This window comes from Otolemur garnettii, unplaced genomic scaffold (genome assembly GCF_000181295.1).
Source record: "Otolemur garnettii isolate 467f Iridium unplaced genomic scaffold, OtoGar3 scaffold00047, whole genome shotgun sequence".
Classification (NCBI taxonomy): domain Eukaryota; kingdom Metazoa; phylum Chordata; class Mammalia; order Primates; family Galagidae; genus Otolemur; species Otolemur garnettii.
The window spans coordinates 13,423,017-13,434,411 of NW_003852442.1; the positions used below are offsets into that span (position 1 = coordinate 13,423,017).

The 11,395-nt window shown below is 40.6% G+C and overlaps 1 protein-coding gene across 1 annotated transcript in view; it reads right to left on the bottom strand.

The window, feature by feature from the left end:
• The window catches only part of LOC100945999 (cytochrome b5 type B), a 47,013-nt gene extending 37,026 nt beyond the window's left edge, over positions 1-9,987 (bottom strand). Inside the window, exon 1 of the mRNA XM_012806116.2 lies at positions 9,634-9,987. Coding sequence (XP_012661570.1) covers positions 9,634-9,795 — 162 coding nt within the window. The 5' untranslated portion in view covers positions 9,796-9,987. The remainder of the gene's footprint in view (positions 1-9,633) is intronic.
• Between the last annotated feature and the right edge of the window lie 1,408 nt (positions 9,988-11,395).

An 11,395-nucleotide genomic window follows, 5' to 3' on the forward strand; every position in this document is an offset into this window, starting at 1 on the left:
TGAGACAGAGCCTCAAGCTATCCCCCTGGGTAGAGTGCTGTGGCATCACAGCTCACAGCAACCTCCAACTCCTGGGCTCAAGCGAGTCTCCTGTCTCTGCCTCCCAAGTAGCTGGGACCACAGGCGCCCACCACAATGCCCAGCTATTTTTTGGTTGCAGCCGTCATTGTTGTTTTGGTGGGCCCAGGCTGGATTCGAACCCACCACCTTAGGTGTATATGGCTGGCGCCTTAGCCAGTTGAGCCACAGGTGCCAAGCCATCAGATTACATTCTACTGGCATTAGATTCTTACAACTTCATAGGCATCTTCATGGTATTCATTTATCACATCACATTTCTTTTTATTTAGAGACAGTCTTACTTTGTCACCCTCAGTAGAGTGCTGTGGCATCACAGCTCACAGTAACCTCCAGCTCTTGTGCTTAGGTGATTTTCTTGCCTCAGCCTCTGGAGTAGCTGGGACTACGGGCACCCACCACAACGCCCGGCTATTTTTTTGTTGCAGTTTGGCCGGGGCCAGGCCTGAACCCACCACCCTCAGTATTATATGAGGCCAGCACCCTACTAACTGAGCCACAAGCGCTGCACACACATTGCAATTCTTTATTTAATGTGCTTATCCCCCATCACCCAGAGTGTAATCTCCACTGGGAACATGGACTTTGTCTTATTCGTGGCTGGTTCAGAACATAAAAATGGTACCTGGAACATAGGGAGATCTAAGAAGCCAGCCCTCACTCTGCTCTCAAAAGTGCCCCCCACATACCACCATGCCCACACCCACGACCACACGCAAAATGAATAAATACATGAAAGCAGATTCCTTGATCAGGTCATCTCCCTAGGCAGTACTAAAGATTAAATTCTGTCTCATCTTATTTCCAGTTTCCCCAGGACTAACCAATTGGAACCACTCAAAGAAAGAGGGTATTCTTCCTATTAATATGTTAATTCCACGAGGTAAGTAACAATCAAATTGCACTTTCTTTTGACCAATCTTGGAGAAATCCAGTAGCAATTATTCATATTAATCAAATTCTGAAGCTTTCAAGAAATACCCTAGGGCCTGTATTCTCAGTCTTCCTTAAAGCAAGGCCACTCTCTATCTTGCAATTACTTGTGCACAGATACAAATCCAAGGCATCTAATTTACCTTTAAATTCTTCAAAGCACCTGCCACTTCACACTCAAAAGATGCCACAGTAAATACTAAAATTTTATATTAATAACAAAAATAACCATTAATACTTGCTATAGTATACTAAAATTTTATATTAATAACAAAAATAACCATTAATACTTGGTATAGTATACTAAAGTACTAAAATTTTAAATTAATAACAAAAATAACCATTAATACTTGCTACAGATAACATGCTATACTGAGTCTTTAAAATATATTATTAAATTGTCAACAACTGCAATCACCCAGTGAACTGTGAACTATTATTTCCATTTTACAGATGGAAAGGGCCTATGGTTATACAACATTGCCCAAGTTTACACAACTATAAAGTGGCAAAGCAGAAAACTGAACTAGACACTTGCACCCCCAAACCAGTACTTAGCCATACGAAAAAATGCTTCCAAATTAGTAATAAGAAAACAAAACCAATTTAAAAATGGGCACAACTAACCAAATACCTCACAAAAAGATATATATAAATAGACAATAGATACTGAAAGATCTCACAATAAGATACTGGAAAGATACTGAATATCATTAGTCATCAGAGAAATGCAAATTAAAACCACACTTGTATACCACAACACGCTCATTAGAATGGCTAAAAGTAAAATGACTGATAAATACAATGGGTCAGTGAAAACATAAAGAAACTAGAAAACTTACACGGTGCTGGGATGGGAATGCCAACTGATATAAACGCTTTGGGAAAGGATCTGGCAGTGCTTAAAAAGTTAAAACAGACATAATCCAGCATGTCACTCCTAACAATTTTGTCACTGTGTATTTACCCAAGAGAAATAAAAATGTATGTCCACATAAAGATTTGTATGTGAAAGTTCAGAGCAGTTTTATCCATGATAGCCAAAACCTACAAACAATCCAAATATCAATCAATAGGTAAGTGGATAAATTCTGGTATATTCATACGATGAAATAAGCAAAAAGGTACACGGAGAAAGGGAAGGGGGGGTGAGAGGGCCGTGGTGTGTGACACACCTCTCGGGGGCGGGACACTATTATTCAGGGACTTTATCCAGCAAATGTAAGCAGTACAACCTGGCTCTTTGTACCCTCAATGATCCCCCAACAATAAAAAAAATAAAAAGGTACAAATTATTGACACATACAAAAAAAGAACAGATGAATCTCACAGATGTACTGAGTGAAAGAAGCCAGACAGAAAAGTACATCTGTTCTATAGTGTTAGAAATCAAGTTAGTAAATAAATAAAAAAGAAATCAAGTTAATAGCTGGGATGTTCTATACCAGCGGTTCTCAACCTGTGGGTCGCGACCCCTTTGTAGTAATGAAAATACATCTTGCGTATCAGATATTTACATTACAATTCATAACAGTAGCAAAATTACAGTTATGAAGCAGCAATGAAAATAATTTTATGGTTGGGGTCACCAAAGCATGAGGAACAGTATTAAAGGGCCAAGGCATTAGGAGGCATTAGGAAGGTTGAGAACCTGTCATGCACCATGTAACAACCGACCACATATACCACAATGGTCCCATAAAATTATATACACATTTTTACTATACTTTTTATATGATTAGATACGTTTAGATACACAAATACTTACCATAGTGTTAAAATTGTCTACAGTAGTTAGTACAGTAACACGCAGTACAGGTTTATACAGTTTGTAGCTGAAGAGCAACAGACTATACCATTCAGCCTAGGTGTATGGCCATCACCTAGGTTTGTGTAAGTATACTCACTCTAAAAGGATAACAGTCCTCAGAACATATCCCTGTTGCTACATAAGCCATGACAGCATCCTGTCTGTGATGGTGATTTCACAGGGGAGACACCTGTCAAAACTCATTGAACTCTACATTCAAAATCTGTATATGTTATGGTCCCTACACTAGATCTCAATAAAGCTGACTTAGAGGGAAAAAACTCGGTGGCAAAATGGAGACTGCTTAAATAAATTATCATGCCATACAATAAATCCCATCCAGCTGTAGTGAAGAAGGAAGGATTCCAGGTATTAATATGGAAAGATCTCTGGGATACACAGTTAACTGAAAAAAGCAAGGCATGTATCAATGTGCATAGTACGCTACTTTTTGTGTGGAACAACATTCACTTTTGTTTGTATATGCAAAAAGAATCTGGAAAAATACACAAATAATAGTTAACATCAGAAGTCAGTGAAACCAGGCAGAGGGGAAGATGGCTTTTCATTATATACTGTACTTGTTTGACCTACTTCGAATATGAAAAAATTATCTGAGTTCCAGACAAGAGGTCTCTCTATTCTAACATCCCTACATCACATTCCCAATCCTTTCAAATTATATTTAAAATGTGAAACAAAGTATCTGTAAAACAGATCTCTGTAATTCTATTCTCCTGCAGCCATGAAAAAAATGAGGCCAATCCTAAAGTAATCGTTAGTAGGGTCAGACTGCCTGCGTTCACACCCACATCTGCCACCACCTAACTTCATGACTTTGTGAAAGTTCCTTCTCTACTCAGTTTTCTCATCTCTAAGATGGGTTGATGGGAGGGTTAAAAGATGAAGTTACATGCAAAGGACATGCTAGAACAACAAGCACCAAAGAAACAAAAATAGTACTATTACCATTAAAGTTAATCAATTTTATGTAACTAGTATATAATATATTATAATTCAATTAAAGGCTACGATGGTTTTACTACTGTATATATTTGTACATATTTATATGGATACAGGTACATGCATGGAGGACACAGAAAGATGCAAATAAATTCCTGGGATTCAAGTAGCTTTTTACTTTCTTTCCTTTCTGCTATCCCTCTAACCTAGTCTCAACTCTTCAGCCAAAGTAATCTACTTAAAAAACAGATGTTCCTCAACTCATCATTGAAAACATCTTAAGATGAAAATGCATCTAATACACTTAACCTGCCAAACATGGCATGGCTTAGCCTACCTTAAACATGCTCAGAACACTTATATCTGCCTACAGTTGGGCAAAACCATCAAACACAGTGGTTCTCAACCTTCCTAATGCCGTGGCCCTTTAATACAGTTCCTGTGAACCACGACCACAGGCTGAGAACCACTGATCAAAGCCTATATAATAAAGTATTGAATATGACAAGCAGTTTATTGAAAGGGCTACTTACTCCAAGTATGGTTTTTACTTGTATCACTTTCACACTATCAGAAAGTCAAAAAATCTTAAGTCAAACCATGGTTAAGTTGAGGATAATCTGTAAATTGCTTCAACGTCACCCCTCATCATAAAACACTTCAGTACTCTTTACCTTTTGGATCAAATCCAAACTAACCACAAGGCCTTGTATGTCCTGGCTCCTGCCTATCTCTCTTCATTCACTACATTAAAGCCAGAGATTCCTGCAGCCTCACTACTATGCCAACCTCTTGCTTGACTGCAAATGCTATTGGTATATGGGCTGCTGAAGTGAGCACTACTCAAATGCTATTGGAATGCTCTTTTCTCTATTCTTCCCAAAGCTAATTCATGCTCATCAGCTCAACTAAAAGTCATCTTCTCGGCGGCTTTTCCCAGATCACTTATTAAAGATTTTCCCCAATTTTTCCTTCTCAACTCCACTTTTCCTTTATACACAGTACTTAGAATTTTAAATTATTTCTTTTGTCTTCCCTAGAAAAGAAGTAGTTTCAAGAAGGCCAGGACATATTTATTTTTATGTACCACCAAGGTCTAGTCCTATAAAGCACTTAAATATTTGTTAAATGAAAAGAAATGAGGCTGAACATGGTAGGTCACTCCTGTGATCCTAGCACTCTAGGAGGCTGAGGCAGGTGAATCGCCTGAACTCAGGAGTTTGAGACTAGCCTGAGCAAGAGCAAGACCCTGTCTCTACTGAAAATAGAAAAACTGGCCAGGCATTGTGGTCAGCGCCTACAGTCCCAGGTACTGGGGAGGCTGAGGGAAGAGAATCACTTGAGCCTAACAGTTTGAGGTTGCTGTGAGCTATGATGCCATAGCACTCAACCCTAGGGCAACTGAATAAGACTGTGTCTCAAAAAAAAAAAAAAAGAAAAGAAAAGAAAAGAAATGATCCCATCTTTGAGATAGGTCCTAAAATAATATTTCTATGTTGACAATTACCAAAAAAAAAAAAAAAGAAGCTTTAAAATATTGCAATGTGTTATTTTATTGATAAATAAATGTGTTACTCTTTTGAGAAATGGCTATTTATACATAAGTCAATGGATTCCAAATTTTCTCTTGTGATATACAGCAAGAAAATAATTTTATATTGCAATCCAATACATACCATTTATGTATAATGTTATATATAATTAACTGAAACAGGCCAGGCACAGTGGCGCCCACCTATAATACTAGCACTCTGGGAGGCTGAGACCAGGGGATCCCTTAAGGTCTGCAGTTCAAGACCAACCTGAACAAAGCAAGACCCCCATCTCCACAAAAAACTGAAAAATTAGCCAAGCATGGTGCTGTGCACCTTTAGTCCCAGTTGCTTGGGAGGCTGAGGCAGGAAGATTGCTTGAGTCCAGGAGTTTGAGGTTGCTATGAGCTAGGCTAAGGCCACAGCACCCTGGCCTAGGTGATAGAGTGAAACTCTGTCTCAAAAAAATAATAATTAGGCATGGCAAGATGGCCTATACTCCTAGCACTCATGGGTGGTAGGCACAGGGAGGCACAGATGGGTGGACTGCTTGAGCTCATGAGTTGGAGACCAGCCTGAGCAAAATCGAGACCCCATCTCTACCAAAAAATAGAAAAACTAAGGCAAGAGGATCGCTTGCACCGGAGTCAGAAGTTGATGTGAGCTATCATGCCATGGCACTCTACCCATGGTGACAGCTTGAGACTCTTGTCTCAAATAAATAAATAAATAGTAATAATAATAATTAACTGAAACAAAGTTTCACAAAATCATACTTACCTTTGATAAGGGAGGTGTGCTTTGATATTTTCTAGTCAATATGGTTAAGATATTGTGAACATTTTAATGTGATTTTTCTAAACTACTAAATGGTAGAAAGATGATGTATGTACCATTTTCATTCAGGATCTCAATAAACTAACCTATAGCACTGATTCTAAAAATGCAAAATTAATATGTTAGGGAAAAGATTCAATTATATTACTAGTTCTAAATGATCACATTCAATCATATTCCAACCATAGTCCTTAATCAAAAAAATGGTAGTCTATAGACATGGGATATTTCAATTAGAAACCCCTTGCTCAGGAGAGCCCAAAACTGATTTCAGATTGGAAAAAGAAGAGTGTGGTGGCACCTCTAACTCAGTAAGTAGGGCACTGGCCACATACACCGATGCTGGCAGTTCGAACTTGGCCTGGCACTGCCAAACAACGACAATTACAACAAAAAAATAGCTGGGCGTTGTGGCAGGCACCTGTAGTACCAGCTACTTGGGAGGCTGAGGCAAGAGAATGGCTTCAGCCCAAGAGTCTGAGGTTGCTGTGAGCAGTGATGCCACAGCACTCTACTGAGGGTGACATAATGAGATGCTGTCTCACAAAAAAAAAAAAAGGGTGAAATAAATAAGTCTTCCTTATCTCATCTAATAGTAACCCAATTCTTGTAAACCCACCAGCCAAAAACTCTGGTGTCATCTCTGACTCCTTTTTCATTCATTCATTCCCCAAATCCAGAGCACCATTAAATTCTATTAGCTCTACCATCTGGAATCTGATACTTGTCACTACCCTCACTGCCACGATTTTTGTCCAAGCCACCATATCTTGCTTTAATTACTACCCCAGCCTCCTAACTGGGCTCCTCAATTCTGCCCTTGTTCTCCTGAAGTCACTTCTCAACAGTGTACTCAGAATGATCCTATTAAACCATTAAGTTCTGCTCTATTCTTTCCCATCTCAGAACAGAAGCCAAAGTCCTTCCCTGCAAAGTTATACTTAATCTGTCTTCCCTGATCATTCCAATCTCTTCTACTACTAATTCAACCACCATGGCTCCCTCATTGTTCCCTTAACTACACCATATACACAAAGTTGAACAATAAAGTTCTGAAACTAATTCTAGAAAAAGTACAATATACCTCACAGCTGAATAGCACATGGTCACCTTTGAAATACTCCCCTTGAGAAGCTATGCAGTGACACTAGTACCTAGTCCACCCTTCAAAGCAATTTTGGAACTCTTTCTGAAATGGCCTCAGACCTCTTGCTAGATGAGGCCTGACAAGTTTGCAAACTCATCCTAGAAAAAGTGTTACATACCTCATTGCTGAATATCATTACGGTCACCAGATGGCCAAGGGGAGTACTTCAAAGGTGACTGGAGTGATATTCAGCAATGTGGCGAGAAGAAAATGTTGTAGGACGAGTTCACAAACTTAAATGCCAGACTTTGTAAGCACCAAGTGTTCCTTCCAAGTTCACCATCTACTCTGAATCAATCAAGAAATTTGGAGGAAATGAAACCACAAATGAAAGACATGACTGCCTACCTGTTATGAACTAAGCTTTAATAAAAATGGAACTTACTATGAAGCAAACACCAAAGGATGTAGCTAAGGCTGGAATTTTGAAGTAATGCTATGCAGACAAGATTCTGCCACTAATCAACAGCCAGAATCTCTCTGAGCCTGTTTCTCATACTCCTATTAAAATAACGATCATTATTATACAAGTCACTCTCAATTAATTGTTTAGAGGATGAAATAATGGGTAAGTACTTTTAAAAGCATTAAATGTCATTCCTCATACACATGCACACATGCAAGAAATTTCTAAATTCTAAGTTGTTAAATTCATGTCCAGTAGGAAAAGAATTTATTAAAAACAATGTTCTTTCCAGGAAACTAAATTTAAAAAAAAATTTTTAAGGGCCAGGCACAGTGGCACACACCTGTAATCCTAGCACTCTGAGAGCCCAAGGCAGGAGGATGGCTTGAGCTCAGGAATTCAAGACCAACCTGAGACAGAGCGAAACCTCATCTCTACTAACAATAGAAAAATTAGCCAGGTGTTGTGGTGGGTACCTGTAGACCCAGGTAGTAGGGAGGCTGAGGCAAGAGGATGGCTTGACCTCAGGAGTTTGCGGTTGCTGTGAGCTAGGCTGATGTCACCACACTCTAGCCTGGGCAACAGAGTGATATTCTGTCTCAAATAAATAATAAAAGTTTTTATAGAATTATGAGTCGAATTTATCTCTTAGGCCCCAAATTCATAGAAAAAATATTTTACTAGTAGATTTGCTTCAGAGAAATGAAAGAAAAATGAACTTTTTTTTCTCAGTTATCGAAGTATATTCTGCAAAGTTTTACAAGGAACTGACTATAAAATTATTAATAGGCAAATAAAGAAAAAAATCAAAGCTGCAAACTAATGTTAGTGGTTGCATGTCACTTAGTTGGCTGGGGAGAATGAATGACTGCCAAGGAGCAAGAGGGAACTTTTTAGGACAATGGAATGCTCTATGTCTTAACGTGGATGAATACATTTGTCAAAACTCATCAAACTGTACATTTTAAATGGGCACAATTTGCTGTGTGTAAATCATACCTCAATAAAGTTAAAGTAAATGAAAATGTCTATCCTTTATCCTTAAAAAAAAAAATCTTTTAGTCGCCTCATGGTCTCATTTATGTAACGAGATCTAATAGAATAGGCTTGAAGATATAAAAAAGGGTGACGAAACCTGAGGCAGCAGCCAAAAAAAAAAAAGTAATAGCAACATAATGGCCGGGGTTAGGGAGGGGGGAAATCTCAGCTTCTCAAGAATAAGAAAACCAGGCTCGGCGCCTGTGGCTCAAGCGGCTAAGGCGCCAGCCACATACACCCAAGGTGGCGGGTTCAAATCCCCAGCCCGGGCCCGCCAAATAACAATGATGGCTGCAACCAAAAAATGGCCAGGCGTTGTGGCGGGCGCCTGTAGTCCCAGCTACTTGGGAGGCGGAGGCAGGAGACTCGCTTGAGCCCAGGAGTTGGAGGTTGCTGTGAGTGTGATGCCATGGCACTCTACCCAGGGGGACAGCTTGAGGCTCCATCTCAAAAAAAAAAAAAAAAAAAAAAAAAAAAAAAAAAAAAAAGAATAAGAAAACCAGAAATGGTATTACTTCAGAAGGCATACTGGGAAAAGCACAAGGTCTTTGCACTTCAGAACTAGGTTTGAATGGATCTAGGCCGTTAAGTGTGTGACCTTGTGCGTCCTCCACCTGAGCCTCAGTTTCCCTTTCTGTAAAATGCAGATAATCATACTAGTACACAGCATGCGCACAATACATAAGTAACACATGATTTAATAAGGCAACAGAATTTGGTGCTAGCTGGAAATACTGCTCCCCACTTTCCCTTGCAGAGGGTCGTGGTCCCTTGCGTACGCCCCATCGCCGTCACCCAAGCCTCACAGCCTTCGTACACACGCCCCGGCCAGCCCGTTCTCTCCTTGACCCCTGCAGCTCTCAGAGGTCTCCCACCTCCCGGGCCCCACCTCGTTAAGGAAGCGGGTGACATCGTAGACTCGCCCGTGGATCACCAGCCATAGTTCCTCCAGGGAGTTGCGCTTCGCCACCTCCTCCAACCGGTAATAGGTGACGGAAGTCTCAATCCCTTGCTCTTTCCCGTCACTACCGCTAGCTTCCACAGCCGCCATCGGGCCTGCGAGACCTCAGCTCACTGGGCTTCTGCACCTAACTTCCTTGAGGTAGAGCCCGCGCTCGGCGCTCCTCGGCTTCCGTAACAAGGACCCATGAGGCCTTGGGAGGGTTCCTAGCAACAGCCAATCACACCTCCGAATAGTTCCTGGTTCGTTTTCTTTTCACCAATGAAACGAGAGGTTCATTTCCAAATCCTTCCCACTCCTCACCAGATCCTTGAAGTCAAGGTCTGGTTCGAGGTCCAATTAGCCAATCAGGGTCGTCCAGCTTTGCCAATCAGATACTGTGATTTTGAAACGGCGCCTAATAGACTAGGTGACAGATGTCCCGGCTGCAGAGTCCTCTTCACTTTGCCTCTGGGCCTGTAGAGTCTTAGAAGAGGGGACCGAGTCTTCGGTTTCCCGCTTCCCTTTCCAGCTCTATGGATCCATCCTGAGTCTTGCAAAGCTCGTTTCGCCCACTTTATGCACGGCCTGTACTCCAACCTCGGGTTAGCTTTGCAGATTTTACCTGCATGCTGCAAGATGACGAATCCGGTCTGTCTAAGGCTCAGTTCCCTCACCAATAAAATGGACATGATAAACCCTACCTTGAGGGGTTTACATATTTCAATGAGAGAATGTCTGTAAAGCGCTTGGCGCATGGTAATCGCTATGTAAATGATAGCCGTGGGCCGGACGCGGTGGCTCACGCCTGTAATCCCAGCACTGTGGGAGGCTGAGGTGGGAGAATTGCCTGAGCAAGAGTGAGCTCCCTGACAAAAAAAAAAAGGAAAAACCCAGCTGTGCTCCACGGCGAGCTCGTAGAAATGATAGCTGCTATTAGAAGGCTAGGTGACCGTCCAAGGCTTAGGCCAGCAATTGGGGATAGTGTATAGAGTATCCCAAGTTTCTACCGCTGCTCAGAATTTTTTAGTGATCAGTACAACACTATTTTAGTATCTACCCAATCTAAAATAGAATTCACCTCAACTATCTCCCAGTAGAGGTCCCAGCACTTTGGAATTCCAAATTTGGTTAATATGCACTGTTGTGAGCTACTTATTTTTAACTGTCATTATAACTGACAGATTGAACTTCCTGTAATGTCATTTTCATCATGTCACTCTCGCAGCCTACCATTCAAGACTCTCCACAATCCTTCTGCAACCTCATTCTCCGTTCCCTTTTATAAGCCTTGTGCACCAACCCAGACTCCTAACTTTAAACCCACATCCAGGACATCTCAGGTACATCCAGTGAAGATAGCCTTTTCCTTGCAATGCCTACTCACCTTTCAAGTTCCTCTTCAATTTCTTTCTTTTTCACAAATTCTTCTGAGCTCTGCTGGTTCCCTTGTCTTGTAGTACATAAGCATATACTATTTTAGGAAACCCACTGTATCTGTAAATCTTAACTTTTCCATATTTTACCTCCCTAATTAGACAGAAACAATCTTACATGACTCTTAAGATCCTCCACAAACTATTTACATTTAATTTATTTCTGAGGTATTTACTGAGTAGTTACTGTCACAAGTTCTGTGATAGGCTCTAGGAATAGAAAGATAGCATAAGAAATGAGATCTCTGAAAGGAAAAAATTTATGAAATATGCAC